Genomic DNA, 18,848 nt, shown 5'->3' with positions numbered 1-18,848 from the left:
TGTTGTGGTAATCAACTCTATTTCACACATCCGCTCAAGGCAAGGGAGAGAGCCGAATTATTAAGCCCTATTTCACAATTAACTCGCTTGATGTCAAAGCAGTCAGAATTGGTTGGCTGGCTGTGTTCTGTACTGCCTTTAGTCATCTTGGCGTGAGCTTTGTAAAGGTATAACACGAGATCTATACGTCAGAGCGCTCTTACTAATTCTAGCATCCGCGCATGCTCGTGAGTCTTTTGGGAAGTTTCGCTCCGCCTTCATCGATCCCTCTAGAAACACCCTCTTCATTTGTGGACGTCCTTGGTTGATCCACGTTCTCTAGCGAGCCTCTTCTTCAACTTCATCATCTCACAAAGGAGTCCGCTTGTGAGGTACATCCATCTCTCCTTGAAGGACTCTTGCCCCTTTGTACACCCCAACCATGGGACTTCTGCGAATCTTACCCGTTTTCTTGTTGTCAATCCACGGTGCCTTCGCCGTTTGGACTCTCCAGAAACTCTCCACCCAGTACGTTCCTGCGGACTATATCAACGCAGCAGAACCAACTCACGTCTATGATGGAGGAGCAGTGAACAGCGTGGTCTACGACCCAGTTACCTCCTACGCATACGTTGCAGGTAAGTCACTCTCAAGTGTTCAAACCAAGAAGGTATATTGATCAAACTGTGGTGCCTCTGGCTACCAATATCCAGGGTATTTCTCGTCGAGGAAGCTGGCATCGAAAGTAAAGAAAGGAGAAAGAGGATTGGTTGCCAGAAAAGAAATGCAATATGGTGCTAAGTGCATCGCAAGTATCAGGACTGGGATTTGAACCTACATATACATTTAAACAAGATATACATACACGCAGCTCAGGATGAAGCTGGAACTTCTGGAACCGTTCAGAAGTGGAATGGTTACTAACAATAGCAATGGAGATGTACAGATTGAAAATATGAGAATAAGGAGGAAAAAACGTGTATATTATCAGTACTGAATATTTGAAGAATTGATGATAATAAATACAGTGCGATATGCGACGATGCCAAGACATTCATCTCGTGTTAATAGAGTATATTGATTAGTAATAGCCCAATTATTGCTGCTAATTTTTGGATGGTTTTACATCTACTCTTGCCAGATGAAAAATTTGACCGGGCTAGCATATAACATTTTTCTTTTTTTGTTGAAGTTGGTCCGCGTGCCAATTCGGGGGGCTAATTTTGGAATGGGAAATTGTTAGCAGCTGGCTGGCTAAATTAAGTCTATCCGGGCGTGGGGAAGGCTGTGCTTTCGTCTCTCTACGAGGGCACAATTAAAGGTAGCACATTGGCTGCAAACAACCCCAATTCATTAAGATTTTATCAATGGAATATATGATACAGTGCTTTTTGTGGCCTGAATTCTTCGATGAGTAACGGTGAATGTAATATTATAACTATGGAATGACAGAGGATGAAAAAGGCCTCTTGTAGTGTTTTAATCTCCTATATATCTGTATCGATAATCTAATAAATATTTTCGAGATATATGCATTACATTTCTGAAGCAGACTAGATAAATGTTATTTCCAGCTGTTAAGCTGTTTTATAAACGCCACTGCTGCTCGCATCTAAAATTGGGTTTGTTAGCTGTAGGAAATTGCATGCTCGCATCTAAAATTGGGTTTGTTAGCTGTAGGAAATTTAAGTGATTTTATGGAAACTTTTCATGAAACTGACTTTTAACGTGGTGAGATGTTCGCGGTTTCATTCACGTGCAACATGTACCCGTGACAGTGAAGTGTATCATGCTGGGGTGGGGGGAGGGGGGGAACGCAGTACACGTGTTCTGTTGGCTCTTATCGTCTGTGATCTAAACACAATAGACCACAGCACATTAATCAATTGTATGGAAACATTTCAACGAAACTGACTCTGATTGTTCTTATTTCAAACATCTCAGCATCAATAATGATTGTTCCTAAATAGTGTATTAACGTTGTCAATTTCTTAAAATTTCTCAATCAGCAGGTTTGTTTTGTTTCATCATTTAAGAAAAAAAGCACGAAAGTATATAAGGTATATTGGAAACATAATAGTTAAAAAATAATAGGCATACATTAGATGCTGTGCTAGTCTCTTTGGTTACCTCACCCTTGTAGGCTAATCATCACACCTTTTGTTCCATGTTGCTGTTTTTTCTTCTCATTTTGATCAAAAATATAGATGTACCAAACATATCATGCTAATAAAAATATATGCATTCCTTTTGTATAAAACATTCTCTTTCTGTAGTTATATAATATTCATTTTTGTTGAACTCATTAGTAATGCCATTAAGTTTTCGCATTTCTTTCTTCTTGAAAACTCTTCTTTCAGGAGTGCAATGTTACCCCTTGTCACCACATGAGTGTTTCATCAGAGAGATACGATATGACTATTCTCTTGATCTCCCTCTTTCTCTCTTTCTCTCTCTTTCTTTCTTTCTCTCTCTCTCACACACACTTTCTTCTGTCTGTCTCTTCTTCAACTAATATTTCTTCTTTTCTTCTTCTACTACTAATATTCCTTTTTCTTTTTTTTTCTTCTTCTTCCACTAATATTTCTTCTTCTTATCTTCTTCTTCTTCTTCTCCTTCTCCTTCTCCTTCTTCTTCTTCTTCTTCTTCTTCTTCTTCTTCTTCTTCTTCTTCTTCTTCTTCTTCTTTCTCTCGGTTTTGATTTCTGTCTCTGTTGGCGTAACCCATCTCGAGGTTTTGATTTCTTTGTGTCTAGTCCCTGTGCGTCGTTTCGGCATCCTTAGTCTGCTACACGCTGCGATGTGTCATTTCCCGTACTCGGCTCTCTCGTCCTAGACCGCTGTCTACCCCTCTCCAACTCTTCCCTTCCCCTTCCCCTTCCCCAGCTCATGTAAAGGTCAATCCAGAATAAAAATACACCAGTATATAGAACAACGTGCTTTAGATTTTATCCTTAAATCCTAAACTAGAACTGCTCCTCAGTAAACTGTTAATGTCGCCTTTTTCAAAGATGATAATGTGTCAAATTTCACCAAGCCTTTTAGGCCTATACATCGTGTCAAAATTTAGTTCAAAGATAGTCAATATCATGGTGTTTGGTAAAATGAAAACACTTCCATGATATCCTCATTTATCAACTCACCGCAAGTAAATCTTTTTATGTCAGTCAATTCAAGCTTCGAATTTCATGTCCTATTTTCGTGACAGCAGTCAATCGACAAGCTTATACGATGTCGCCAAAATGAGTAATCAAACAGTCCTAATTCAGTCTGTGTTTCTGAAAATAGGGTTATTTCTCCCTACAAGGCCACCCATTCACCTGATTTAAACCTCTTTTTTTTTAGTCGTGGCAAGTATTGAAACTATTTTTGGAAATTAGGTACATCAATGAAATTAACCACAAGTTCATGACTCGTATGTGAAGGCATTGCCTGCGCGTGAACATTTGAATGCTAAATCGTCGCGTATCCGTCGCTTTTTGCGTCCTGTCCAACAGGAAACGACATTCTATAATGATTATATGCAGACTTTGCCCATTGTAGGCTTACAGAATATCGCAGATGAAAGGAACCCGGAAATAAACGTTTTGTTTATTAATTTAGATAGTGCTCAACAAAAAGAGAGAATTTGTTTTGAACACGAAATGTCAAACTCAAAACTTTGAGTTCTTTATTGGATGCCCCGCAAGGAAGTGCTCACTAATCAAGATTCTATGGCAATATCAAAACATCTCCCTCCGCACAGGGAGCTGTCTGATCCCTCTCCGTTCTGGGCTTGAGAGAAAGAGCAAAACTTTGTTACAGGTGATTAAGATCAATATCCGTCGGGGTTTGTTTGGTGATAACATGCATTTTCCTCCCCAGGAAACGTGGATTATACCTTTAATAATGGTCGCATTTTGCACTCCTATAATATAATGGCATTATTCCCATCATGAACAAGTCAAACGACGTCATAGTCATTCGCAAGAACTTTGAATACGCCGAATTTTAGTGATTGTTGTCGCATTCTAACAAATAATGCCTTCCAGAAATAGAAGAGATCGTGCTGGTGGTTGTCAGATGATTTGGCAACTAGATCCCTTTCGCTAATACGTGAGGCTGGTACTATCTTCCAGTATTAGATTAGATATCACTTTTCAATAAGGAGCTTGGAGACGACATCTGTTACTGTGTGCAGTTAAAAAAGATGAATAAATAAGCAAATGAATAAATAAACAAATAAATGAATAAATGAATAATAAATTTGTTACTAAATGAAATATCAATATCTGCAATTATGCATATTATGAATACATAATTATGCTCCCATTTTGTAAAAGAAAAGTAAACGAAGCAATGTTAGAGTTTCTTTAAACTCTCACATAAAATAAGAAAGGTATATATAAGACGACGATGTTTTTAAAGTTTCACATGGTTTAATCAAGTCAAATTACGTTGCGTATAAGGATAACATATCGTCACACACTTGCTGATTTAGTCTCCTTTTATCCAAAAAAAAAAGTTGTCCAGGTTTATGTGAAATTCAGCTTAAGACTTCTAATACAAGACGACGACACCCAAACCTGGTAGGCCTATATTCTTATTTTGATTGTGACCAAAGTCAGTGTTTCAAGAGAGAAAAAAAAAAACTTTCTTATGTTTCTTTTCTTTGCGCGATTTTAACAATAAAACTTCTACCGTTTTGTCACTTTAGGTTCGATTGGTTTTCATTTACGCTATATATTCAAGACAAACTTAATACGTATGTCATTTCACGTTTGTCCTCCACAATAAGTTACTTTAATTATAATTGTCTAAACGCTTTGTCGTTTTCTCTCCAAACCAATGTAGATTGTTACTCATCATGTTTTGGTGATTCGGAGCACGACCTCTCTCGCCCCGTCTGTATTTCATTTATGTCAACTTTGTGTGAATCCTCTTGTAATAACTGCACCATCTTAAATCATGAAACACTGAATTCAAGAGCTTTAAAATTGAACAAAATATCAGTGGGACAAATGTACAAATACAAAAATAGCACTTTTGTGTTAAGAGAATGCCGTCAGTATTGCAAAATAATTACAAATAGAATGCAGAGTAGCACATTATCATAAGATACCCTTATTCTAGCTGTATATAGGGGCGACTTATTTGAACTGCTCATAAGAAATGGGGTCACTCCATATTTCATATTTCTTAAGCCAAAATGTACCTATCCGATTATTCTTTGTGAATTTCATCCAAAAGAGAAGGAAAAAAGTTGCCAAAAGTGCTCATCTCGTCTTCATTTCCATAAGACTTCAGCATTGAACTTTAGTGAAGCCAGTCAAAGAAAGAAAGCAGCCTTGAAATTTACATCGCACAACACCCCCCCCCCCCCCTTTCTTAAAGGTCAAATCTATACACTGCACGCGGTCAAGAGGAATTCGGTATCAAATTATCTATCCAGTCATTTGAAACTAGTCACGGATAGTTATTAAGTTGGGAAACGGAGTGAGGAAACATCTCATGAAGACCTGAAAATAAACCTCGGCCTGCCGACATCGATTAATGAGACTCATCACCGGATTCCTGTTATCAAAAGCCGCCCTGCAAGGCAATGACGTAAGAGGATGTGCCCCCGAATCAGCAAGAAACGCCCTGCTGACTTCACGGAGTGTACTGTATACTGCGGGCAAAATAAAAGTAGCCGTGAATGATATACCCAGTTGGTGCTGTTATGCTTAGAGACTAGTAAGGTCTCCATAGAGAAGGATTAATGCCAGTAATCATGGTACATGTAATGTCTTAAAGCCATATAGTGCTGCCAGGCAGCTAGTAGACATGACCCATCTCTGAACCCATGTCAGCCGTCAGCTAGATATGAATCTTCCAAAGGCTATTACATTGCTGTAGGAGTAGTAAAACACTGTATTGAACCTGACATCATATCTCAACTCGTTCACGAAGTTGAGGAATGAAGAGAGATCTGAGAGTTGTTTATGTATCATTTTCGTGTTCAGTGAGTTACATTTAACGTTTTGGAAACACTGTGAACTTAGCGTGACATGCACCAAGCTGAAACTTGCCCAGGTTTTCTTAAGCTGTTGGTTAATGCTCCATTAACTTGGCAGTAACGTGACTAAATATCCCCCCCCCAAAAAAAAAGCAACAAAACAATACAATACAATACAATACAATACAATACAATACAATACAATACAATACCGTACAATACAAAAGTTTTCAAAATCCGACGTCTTCAGGAAGTTCATTCGACAAGAGAGTTCAAGAGCACAAAATAATTTTCAATCACTGACAGTCAGTTTAAAATATCTGTGCCGAATGGAAAAAAAAAGAGAAAAAAAAGGATAGCAGATGAGGCAGGCAGTGGGAGGTCAGCGAAGACACCAGGGCACTGTTCATCAAAGTTGTCAGCGCTGACAAGTTGTCAGTCTCTGACAATTACCATAGTAGCAGTCAGTGACCAAAGCTTCTCAGCCAATCAAAGCCAAGGATTTTACTGAAATTGTCAGACTGACAACTTGTCAGCGCTGACTAAATTGATGAAACACCCCTCTGATCACGCTCTATGTATTATCATTATTTGCAATACAAGAAAAATACTTCTTAAGCAAGGCCCCTTTCCTCTGTATAGTGTGTTGTTCCCTTGCGTTTGTAAAATAGCAAAGGGGTTGCTAAGTTAACTTGCTGTCATAACTCATTCATCATAGTCGTAAAAATTGCAATTGATATGCACAATAACATTAATGATAGGCCTACTTGTACATGTGTTTCTGATTTCCAATGGTTCTAAGTGGGATAGATTGCTTTTGTTGCTGTTGCCTTTCAGTCATTCAGATGTTATTCTACACTGATAAAAGTAGCCTCTATGAAATTGCAAATCATATATCATGAAACAATATAACACTGCATATTTGTCAGTGCACAAAGTGACTAACCTTTTGTTCTCTTTGAGAAAAGATTGACACAAAACACCCATTGCAGAGAGTTGTGTATACACACTGTCCATAGTCTCTCACACAGAATGGGTTAAAGCAGGGAGGTGGGAAGAGACACCTCCCTGGTTGAAGAGCGGGGTTGTTTGTATAAAAAGACTGGCGATGCAGTGAGATAGACATGCTCATTCCCATATAAGAAGTACGATAATTTGGAAAGTAGATTCACATTTCCCATTTATCATCTCCCCAGGTGACAAGCATGTCCAGGTTGTCGACTTCGCGCGCTTCCGGCGTCCAGACATCGTGGCTAAGGTCAAGTCTACAGGTGGGGCAGTCACGAACATTGCCCACTGCGGATACTTTGTGGCCTGGCTGACCCGCGGTGCGTCAATCACTGATCCGGGAACCCTGACGATATACGACAGTTATAGGCGGGTCTCCAAGAAATGGAACATGCTGTGCTCAGCACAAGGTGAGAAAAATAGATTATAAAGATTAAGAAGAGGAGGGGAAATAAAAACAAAGGAAACTATGTATTTTCACTTCAATAAATGTGACCCGCTACAACAAAAAGGTCCTAAAGTCGCGCACGGTCGAAGCCGTGAAAATCGAGTTTGAAGTCAGAGCATTAAAATTGGTCAAAACTTACGATTTTCTGATTTTGACATATCATTGAAGTCTAACATGTTTTCTATCATATTCTGTCGAAATTTTGAAGCAAAATGATCAAAGGAAAGACCAAAAAATAGCGTTTTTCTGAGCCATGCTTTTTGGCGTTTCAACGAAGCAGAAACTGGTTCGAAAATTTGGATTGAGCGCCACAGATAGGTTCCGCCCCGAACAACGACCAGAGTGATCTCATTGGTCAGTTTGCTGCTTGCTGCTAACCGAAGCGTGAAGCTCGCACACTGCCCAGTCGACTGGTGCGTGTGGGCGGGGTGCGCTATGCTCAGCCGCTTCTCACATCCTGGTCACTGATTGGTTGGTGACGAGACCGCCGACGCTGATGTGCTTGAATGAACTCTTCGGGGGTTGCTAGGGCTTACCTTTTATTGTCCAGAGGTGAAAACTGACTTGCGTGTCCCTTGATCGCGATTGCGTCGAAAGGAAGACTTTTAGGGCGATTTTCTCGAAACAGTGATTTTCCAGACGTCCCGACATGCTCTCTTTTAAACGTCGATATCTCCGCAGCCGATTATTTTTATAAAATGTGCAATTTAAAGCAGAAAGATTAGGGAATTATATCATGCAATTTTCAAATAATCGACCTCGCCCGACTTTAGGATCATTTTGTTGTAGCGGGTCACAAATGAAGGAAAGCCTATACAGGATATCCGTCACTTGGTATCATGCTGATAGCAGGAGGTGAATGGATAGCGTATGTCTGTAGAGATATGACATCTTTATGGTGAGGATGTTAATATGAAATAGATATTGATAATTAATGTTGAAATAAATCTTGATGACAGTGGAAGTGATTACAGGAAAAATGCCAGTCGAATGTATGCTAATGATGACGATGATCACCAATAATGAATCTCTGACACATACAACTTGGAACGCATCGCTGTCATCATACGTTATATACTATAATAAGAAAAGATACCACAGATTACGAGCAAGTTGTGCTTTCCTATTTGTTGTGTTAATTGTGTTACATTCTGTTCGTTCAACTTCTTGATAAAACTACGTCCTTTGCAGTCGGAAGTGATCCGGTCCACCTCCGCTTCTTCCATGACTGCTCGACCATCGTCGTCGCCAACAAGGGTACAGCTGCAGGTGACGCCTCTGCCGGAACTTTCACCAACCCTGAAGGAACAGTCTCCATTGTTCGTTTGTACCCCAACTCCGGCAACCAGCAGTTACCGCCAAATGGCCCACCAGCGGGTCCCGGTGTACCCCAAAACTGTGGTACGGCTGCTCCATTCAGAATGACGATCAGCACCATTGACTTCACACGATTCAATGATCCGTAAGTCAGAGCCTGATATTGTTTAACAATTACAACGATTTTTTTTTTTCAAATGGTCTAAATTTTAGGGTTTTTTTTGAAACACCATATTGTAAGAACCAAAGGAGTGAGAAGGTGTCCAACAGCCCGAGTAAAATTCATTCCACAGAAAGACTCGTTTGGAATAAATGAAGTGACAGGAAGGGAAAAAAAGATGGGTGGAAGTTCGTATCTACGTTCAATGACAGATTTGTAGCAATTTTAATCTCGACGAATCATCAATAATGTCGTGTGATGGTGTCGGAAAAAAAAAATGTGGGTAACGTGACTGAAGCAGGTGATGTATTACCCTTGTAAGGGATAAATCGTTTTTGCGTGAGTTTCCACGAAAGACGTCGGCGAAAATCATTTCCACACGAAAGAGAGAAAGAAAGGTGTGAGTGTGCGTGAGTGTGCGTGTGTATGTGTGTTAGAGGAATCGGCGGTAGAGTTAGTCTATCGGGCAATGGGGAACAGAACTCTGACGTCACGATGAAAACACTTATTTACGTTACGCTTATTTTCATGACCGCAACACTACGTTTCATTCCTCGCCGATGTTCTCAAATGGCTCTTATCTCTTAGTTCCGCGTAACTCCTCGGTTCGATTATACTGAATGATGATCAAAACTTGACCAAATTCACTGTTTTTATTACGCAGTGTTCGTTTCAACACAACTTTGTGTTACACGACAAAGTATCCCTAGTGGCGCATTTGTTTTGAAATCAAATATTCTTTCGTACTTTGATCACACTAAGATACAAAGGGGACTGTCACAGGCTGAACATGCTCAGATTAAACCAGAATGGTTTACATTGTTTTCTAATTATGTTAACATTAACGTTACTAACTATAGAAAGATAAATTTCCAATTCTACGTTTAGAGAATATGACGCCATCTTACTAAAGCCAACGATTGGTCTTCGTATGTTCATAATTTGCAGAAAGTTCGCCCCGTACCTGTCCTTCGTCCGAACACCCTATGACGGTTCACTTGATAGCAGCACGCCAACTTTCTCCCAGGGAGTGGAGCCCTACTATGTGACAGGAGACCCCACGTACAACAGCGCCTACGTCAGCTTGAGGGTAAGATGCGAATTCGAAATTCTTGCCATGGTAATAATTATGTGATAGTGACTTCACCATTGCATTTTTATTGATTTGAGCGAACTGTGTGAATGCTAATCATTTGGAAAAACTGGACCACAAGAAGGAAAAGGTCGATTCGATGCACATTTTAGTCAAGCTGTCATCATTTCTTTAAATACAGTTATCACAGAAACATACAAAAGAACCAAAACTTAATTACACAGTAATAGTGCTAACAACGCCATCGAACGACTCCCCCTAAAGAAAGAAATGATAACAGGTATCATAATATTCAGTTAAAATATACCGTAACAACCATTTCTATCGCAAGACTTTAACGTTCATTTTGTTGGAAATTCAGTTCGGATGCTTATGAATATCTTAATCAAGTGTTGATGCAGATGATGCAGTAAGATTCAGAGAGAAAACTAAGACTCCCGCGTAGTTACAGCAAATTCTTGAATTTCCCCCTTTCTTATCTTTCTTGTTCAGGAAAATAACGCTATAGTCCAGATCAACCTGGAGTATGGCAATGAGACCGTGTCTGCATTCAACTCTCTCCGTACTAAGGAATGGTTTCAGCTCAATCTGGACGCCACTAACGCTCCACAACGTAAGTCTTTAGGTCACTCTGTCGATAGCTTACATTGAACATAGCCGATTGAAACTATTGAACATTCAGGCCCGTAGCCAGGATTTTTCAAGGGGGGGTGCGGTCACTAAAAAAATGGACCTTCGGTACCAATACCAATGATGACACACACACACACACACACACACACACATACACACACACACACACACACACACACACAATTATATATATATATATATATATATATATATATATATATATATATACATATATATATATATTCTTTGGACGACCGAACTACAAAAGTTGTATAAGAATTTGCGCGCGAAGCGCGCCGCAAATTGTGAATTTTGACTGTTTTAATGACGTTTTAAAGTCTCGAGGAAATTTGTATTTTTGTCTGTTGCATGCAATCGCGTTACGGTATTTCATCTAGGAAATAGTAAAAACTCATTTTGCCTTTGAAGTTGCAAAGTTTAATTGTGTTCTAGACTCTGCGCGCGTAGCGCGCCGCAAAATTGAGACTAGTGATTTTCCTGGTGTTGTCTTAACTTTTATTTTTTCTATTGTATACCCGCGTTAGCAGGCCTGAAGCCAGGATTTTTAAAGGAAGGGGGGATTGCGTTAATTAACAAAACGGTCCTTTGATACTGTCCCGGGAGGGGTAGCGACAATTAAAAGGTGGACACCATGCTCATACATGGACTTTCAAAATGGCCCCTAAACGAGTAATGATCATATGACTTTTTCGGGCCTTAAAAACAAGTATTCCTTAAATGTTTCCTGCACCCTAAAGAAGTACTTCATCATGACTGAACAATATACCACTTTCCCAAATTTCGGCCTTTTTGATACCCTTTGATTATATACGCTCGTACATCACACTTTCCATCTAATCCGTGAGAAAAAACGACCCCTATTACGCGTTTTCTTTAGCGAGTATGGTCACGGTGTCCACCTTTCAGTTGGAGTTTTCCATCCCATTGGATGCTGTTTGGAAGATGAAACATTCACTTTACTATACAGTATATCAGCCGTTGGTATGCGACTTTGTCAAAAACGAAAATAAATAAGAAAATTTTTAAAACAAAATGAATTGTAAATGTGAACCATTTATATTTTGCCTCCTTGTGGTAGGATATTTCCAGCATTTCCGAACTTTCAAATAATCATTTTAGATTTAATAATATTAAAGGTAGTAGATCCGATTCACAAACATCTCCAATATCAGTCAAATGTCATATTAACCATCATGCTAAGAAGGTTTTCTTTGTGAAATTTGGAGGTCAGTGAAATTCAAAAATTAAACATCCGTTAGCCATTGGAAGAAGTTGAGTGCAAATTCAGACCTCAGGCTTAGTGCTCAGATGTTTTCCTATTTGATTTGATCTGTCTTACTGTGCACACTAAGATACATACTGGAATGGTTATTTCTTATTTATTAAATTATAGTAGCATATTTGGTTACTAGCTGTCTCTAGGCATTTTCGAATTTGGGCTGCAAAGAGATCCACTACCTTTAAGTTAGAAGAGAGATAAGTAAATAATGATAAAATAAACAAACAAAAAAGAATGAGTTTCTTTTGTAATACTATCTGACAAACTTTTCACTTTACCATTTTACTTCATAGCTCAGCACTTTCCATTCTCTCTCATACCCTCTTACCCATTACATTTAAATGAAATACAACTAAAATGAGTTTGCGTGCCTGCATAATACTCTTTGGAAATTATAAGTGAGAATGTTTTTAGGTTTTGGCTCACTTTAAAATGAGAACCAATAGAACTGTCACAACATGAGAAAATGTATAAGTAATAATCAACAGTACATTTCCGAATTTGGCCTGCAAAGAAATCCGCTACCTGTAAGTTAGAAAAGAGATTAGTAAATAATGATAAAATAAACAACAAAAAAGAATGAGTTTCTACCGCCGTATCCAGAACAGAGCCTGAAACGGTGCAGGCTCAAGAAATCGTTTTGTACTAATACGTCTTGAAGTACTGTGTGATACTGTTGACTCAGACTTCTACAAAGCTGTAAGTGAGAATTTTAACCCAATCCGGCTCATTACCTGTGTTTTTTATGAAAAATATGAATAAAGAATGTGAATTAAATAACGACGCGTCACAATGCAGTCTAACGCTCTCACAATGTTATCATACATAGGGTTTTTCCCTAGCTGTTTTTGCTCCGGAGCTCTTGCAATATTCAGGCTTTTGTAATACTATCTGACAAACTTTTTACTTTACCATTTTACTTCATAGCTCAGCATTCTCTCTCATCCCCTCTTACCCATTACATTTGAATGAAATACAACTAAATTGAGTTTGCGTGCCTGCATAATACTCTTTGGATATTATAAGTGAGAATGTTCTTAGGTTTTGGCTCACTTCAAAATGAGAACCAATCGAACTGTCACAACATGAGAAAATGTATAACTAATAGAGAACTGGAGTAAGACAGGCCTTTCATTTTGTTTTGTCTCTCCTGATCGTTCGTAAGAAATGCTAATTCATGACCACCTTTTCACAATTTGATTGGAGCATGCATTCATAATGGAAAATAGTTGACATAATAATATATCCCCAGGCATTATCATGCCAACATGTACTTATATGTACATGTACTATATCTTTGTGAGACGTATGAATAAAATGTCTCAGGTTTTCGATTATAGTAATTTCGAGGAAATTTCTTTAATTTTTATCATATCTTTTTATATGTAAACTTGAGGCTATTAGATTTTCATCCACTTACCTCTGTTCCTGTGAAAAAATGCAAGTGTCAACCTCAATGTCATCCACGAATCGCATGTACTCGGGCGGCCAGTGGAAAAAAAAAACACCGGTCACACGCGCCAAGGGCCATGGCATGCAGTGCCAATATAATAATAGCTCGCACAAATTGATACATAACATTGTGTTTGTGTGCATGGGGACGATCCGATGGTTCATACAACAAAAGGGTTTCGTACAATTATTTTTAACATTGTTAAACGTACTCTTCCACATTTACGTAGCATATAATGTGTCTTTATATTTATATGGATTGTTATCTTGAGAATTGCTAAAAACCGTTATTATGAAAAAGTGGACCTTTCAGAATTTGGGGGGGTGCGTACGCACCCGACGCACCCCCCCCCCCCCCCCCCCCCCTGGCTACGGGCCTGACATTTATCGTACCACAAGCGTTTGTAGTTTAAGTCAACTTCATACCTCTTTGCGCCCTTATCATCTATTAGCTTTACCATTTTCACATGACCGTGCGTGATGAGCTATAGTCGGCGTTTATCGAGGCTTGTCAATACTTGTTACTAATACAGTGGACTCTCGTTATAACGAAGTCCTCGGAAACAGCAGTTTTCTTTCGCTATATGGATAATTCGTTGTAACCGAACAAATAAACAATAAAAAACAGAGAGCGGATAATAATGCGGCCTGAATTTTTACTTCGTTGTAACCGGAATATCGTTATAACCGTGTTCGTTATAACGGGAGTACACTTGTACTATCATTTCTAATGAGTCAGCGTACATGAAAAGAGATCAATGTGGAACGAAAATACTCGAGCTCAACATTTTTTTTTTCTCGATTCGTTTCAGCTGGACCGTCATTCGGCCGCTACGACATCTCCAGCCTTCGGCAGGCCGCCGCCATCGAGCCGTTTGAGCGCAAGACCGGCTGGAACACGCTGGACACGTACCTACTGACAGCCGACCAAGGAGCCATGACTCGATACTCGTTCGAGGGACGCACCTGGTCCGATGCTATCCGCGGAGCAAATCTCGAAAACGGTGATTAACTTCACATTCTCATAACAAGCAAGGCTACCACAAATATATTGTGTAATTTTTCACGCCTCTGAGCAGAGTTATATTCCTGAGTCCCATGGCTCCGTAATATCAAAGTTACTAAAATGTAAAATTCCATTAATAGTAAAGCCTCATGAATAAAAATGATATCATTATCACAATAGGGAAGTTGTACACGACTGTTCTGCCCCCCCCCCCCCCAAAAAAAAAATGCCAAGAAATATATGGGGAAGGGATACTCCTTATAATGGTAACAACGACAATGACGGAAAAAAACACTTAAGCAAAACAAATGCATTTATATGCTTACTAGTTTATATGTCCGTTCTTCTGAACTAATAATCATGAAATCATTTCATGATTTGTTTCATTGCTACCACAGCGCCAGCCGCCCTCCAAGCTGACCTTCAGGATCCAGCAAAACTTGGTAAGTTTCCCTTGCAGTCCGCAAACCATAATGAGTGATTGTTTGCCGCATTCTGTAGAAACACAAACCGCTTTACGTTTCTATCACGTATCTAAGCAAAAAGACAGAAAATGGTAGAAGTTTCATTACAATCGGATGTAAGATATAGAAACGGAGTTTTCAGGTTGTACATAATCACTTTTAAACTAATTACTTTAGTCAAGATGAAATGAGCAATTTGTTCTTGAAAATGGAATAAAGTATAGCGATGTCATTGTTCAAAAGTCTCCCGTAAACGGAAGCTCAAATCTTCAAAAAGAGAAGTATGTTTTTGCTTAAAAAAAACCCCTGAAGGAAGAACCCTATGATAATGTCCTTTGCAACAAGACTTTCGACAACACAGCAGCTCTCATGTTTGATAGGGTGGTGCTGTAGTACATTGTGTCTTATTGTCCATTAGTTCTGTATTCATGCCATGCTCTTTGCTTGGGATAAAATTAAAGACTATGATAAAGAATAGATAATTATGAAACAACCGATTTTCGCAGAGGAATATTCATCAGCTCGTGATCATTTCTCTTTTCTCTTAGGCAAGTTGATGGTGAGCAAAGTGGACGGCAGGTCAGACCCCTCAAACCCACAGTCACCTATCAACCGTCTTCACTTCTTTGGTTCCAGAGGAATCTCCCTCTTCAAGGTAACAAGATATACATATTCCAATCTAACGCCATCATTTTTCAATTATTGGCTTATCTTGTCAAATACATATTATGTTACAATTACATTATATATTATGATATATCTTATAGCGTATGATTATGTATGATATATATCAAGTACTATAATGATAATATATGTATAACATTCAAAATATGTAGATCTATGTGATTAAACCATGTTCTGTTGTTAGTATCATGGCACGAAATGAATAACAGGTCTGAAGCAACTTATGAGGTATAATTATGAAATTTCTCAAGAGTATATAGCGTATGATACGAGGCACAACAAAAAAGATATATATCTACCTATGAAATGGTGCACGAAAATCGGCATTTGACTGTAGCTGTTGATTCCCATTCAAGGGAGCGTCGGAGCGAGGTATAAAACATTCCTATGAACGCAGATAATGTATGGGAGATAATAATCAGGGTTACACTGTAGCGTATATTCACAATTCAATATTAAAGATCAGTACCATAGATCACGCACTGATCGACAGTGAAATGGACACCGAGATCCTGTAACCACCACTTACTACATAATAATTGCTCACGAGGGAATCTCCAAGCAACATTTATCTTGGAATAGTTTTGCTTAGTGACCAAGACCATCAAAGTGTGAGTTTCGTCCGCCTGACTGCTCCGATTATTACGATGCGATATTTTCAAAAGTTAACGAATTAACCACTCTGTTTAAATGCACGATCGACAGCCCAGTAGATATACGTAGGCTACTAGCTCGTGGCATGACATATCCGTGATAACCCGATTTTCCCGAAACATTATCTTTTGACTTCAGTTCAACGGCACAACAAGCGATCTGGAATTTGTCTGGGATAGTGGCGACATAATCGCCACCGCCGTACAGGAGACCTTCCCGGACGTGTTCAACAGCAAGAGCAAGACTGCCGACGCCCAGTCCCACGGGCCTGCCTCACAGGCTGATAAGGCCTCCATGTCACTGGTACGAATCGGCTTCTTTTCCCTCTCATAGATTTCTGTTCAATGCATCTCTTCTATATTTAGACGAATGATAACAATCATAATAATAATGATAATGATAATGATAATAATAATAATAATTATAATGATAATAATAATAATAATTATAATGATAATAATAATAATGATAATAACAATAATGATAATAATAACAATAATAATAATAATTACAATAATGATGATAATAATAAGAATAATGATGATAATAATAAGAATAATAATGATAGTGATAATAACAATAATGATAATAATAATAATAATAATAATAATAAGAAGAAGAAGAAGAAGAAGAAGAAGAAAAGTTGCTTTACAACGGCAAAGCTGGCTGACAGGTCGCGAAAAATAAGAGACCGAAGAAAGCAGGTCGAATAGCATATCACTATTATGTACTCATGCTATTTGGAACACGAAAGTACGGAATGTATACTCAAATTATATGCCGACAAAATGCATAATGCTTCTAGCAATTAGTAAACAGACATTAGTAGGCCCTACAGACACGCACACAAACAAATATACATATATACATAATTATACAATCAAACCTGTCTATAACAACCAAAGAGAAGCAGCACATGTATGAATGTATTTGTGTAAGATTCACGTAGCATGTCTGATGAATATTAGCAATAACTATCGACAGTTATACATATTTCTTGTACCAAAAAAAAACACCAACAACAGGTGCTTAGGAAATTACGCAATTGTCGTTGTTGAAGTTATTGATGATGATTATGTGTGGATGTTTTCTGTTTAACCCTAAAATGGCATCAGTGGCCGCTATAACGCAATTTACCGACAGTTCAGCATATTGGGTGAGAGAATATACTCAATAACTGGTTACAACCTTTTTCCACAATGTTGCACAGGGTGCAGAATGCAAGAGCCTTGCCATCGGTCAGGTGGCCGGCACCGATTTGGTCTTCGTCGGTGTCGATGGGCCCAGCGTCATCGCCATCTTCAGCGTCGGAGCCAACAACGTCACTCCCGCTTTCGAGTCCGTGTACCGCAATGCGCCCACGACGCCAGAGTTCAGCATTCTGATGGACGCCAAGACGATTGGCGACGTGGATCCCGCCACGCTGCAGTGAGTTGTCATCAAGGCAATCCAGTACTAGTATCGTGCTTCTCTTGAAGGGGAATAAAACCTAAATATTACAATGATGGATTGAGTGAAAGCGGCAATATTAGTGGAACACATCAGTGAAGTTTGACAAAAATCGGACAATCCATTCAAAAGTCTACAATTTTGAATAACAAATGTTGTTCCAGCTTACTATAAGAGCTTACCCAAGAATTGCCCGATATAGCACTTATTCATGCAAAGTGGATTCCACGTAATGAAACATTTCGTTGCTGGATACCAGTTATCATGATTTTATATATATTGTATATACAAGTCCTCGTTGGAAAAATAAAGTATGCTTAAACCGGTAAATGATCTCCTATTTGCTTCTGTCCTAGATTCATCCCACCGGCTAAGACGATCGACAAGAATGCCTACCTGATGGTTGGTGGGAAGAAGAGTGGTACGGTGACAATGTACAGAGTGACCAACGAGCCAAGGAAACTCATGATTGCAAGACTCAGTAAGTATTTTGAATGATATATTTGACTAAATTTGAATTATATCACAGTTTATAAGCTGCTAAAGAGGCAATGAATAGGCAACCATGGGACTCGGCAATAAGGAGAAAGTACGTTGCCCGGGGGCACAACCGCCACAGCCACGAGGGCAATTTAACCAGAGACCTCGTGATCGTGGTTCTGTTCTTGTTTAGTTTTCCCTCTCCTTTTATAAGTTCATAGGTAATTTAAGTGACTAATTCTATATTTTATGCATTTCTATCAAGCCCAGTGAAGAAAGAAATATTAACAGTGCCAAAGAGTACCAGGTATTCATGTTCTTAAATCTAAGCACTTTAGCTAAAACAGCATTATGATTATTGTGCACCAGTCCTTTAGTTTTAGCACTACAAGGCATTTGTAACTTTGTACATCATCCGTAGCACATTTTCGTGTAATGTGGATTAGAAAAAAAAGAGAGTATTTTCTAATTTGTAATATCTTGTATAAAGACGGAATCATGATGGATTATGGATGGATAAATGACTGAATGAAGGATTAATTACCTGACTAATTCTAATGAATTAAAGCTGCTCACGTTTTGATAAAGAAGTCACACTAAATCCCCTTTTTTTTCTCCTATCACTTCCTTCCACACCACAGAAAAGGAGGCGGCGATGTCAAGAAGCGGTGCAGCGAGCCGCCCGTCTCCCCTGCCAGCCGTTCTGCTTTCACTGCTTCTGGCTGCTGCTACTCGCTTCATGTGA

The 18,848-nt window shown here is 38.9% G+C and overlaps 1 protein-coding gene across 1 annotated transcript; it reads left to right on the top strand.

The window, feature by feature from the left end:
• Nucleotides 1-421: 421 nt before the first annotated feature.
• On the top strand, nt 422-18,848 carry LOC139722173 (mesenchyme-specific cell surface glycoprotein-like). The gene is made up of 12 exons (XM_071633489.1): nt 422-617; nt 7,152-7,373; nt 8,603-8,873; nt 9,837-9,978; nt 10,474-10,594; nt 14,179-14,370; nt 14,771-14,815; nt 15,385-15,491; nt 16,313-16,477; nt 17,385-17,602; nt 17,980-18,104; nt 18,745-18,848. Exons 1-12 carry the CDS (start codon nt 422-424, stop codon nt 18,846-18,848), a joined length of 1,908 nt encoding a protein of 635 aa, XP_071489590.1.

The sequence above is a fragment of the Diadema antillarum genome, unplaced genomic scaffold, assembly GCF_040938485.1.
Source record: "Diadema antillarum isolate AM-2024a unplaced genomic scaffold, OU_Dant_1.0 scf00000159, whole genome shotgun sequence".
Taxonomy (NCBI): Eukaryota; Metazoa; Echinodermata; class Echinoidea; order Diadematoida; family Diadematidae; genus Diadema; species Diadema antillarum.
Note: the sequence above shows the minus strand (reverse complement) of the source record. Positions and strands in the feature narration are given on the sequence as shown.

Coding starts and splice junctions, on each gene's coding strand:
- LOC139722173 (XM_071633489.1), top strand. CDS start 422: ATGGGACTTCTGCGAATCTTACCCGTTTTCTTGTTGTCAATCCACGGT. Junction 10,595..14,178: donor CGCCACTAACGCTCCACAAC/GTAAGTCTTTAG, acceptor GATTCGTTTCAG/CTGGACCGTCATTCGGCCGC. Junction 16,478..17,384: donor ATAAGGCCTCCATGTCACTG/GTACGAATCGGC, acceptor AATGTTGCACAG/GGTGCAGAATGCAAGAGCCT.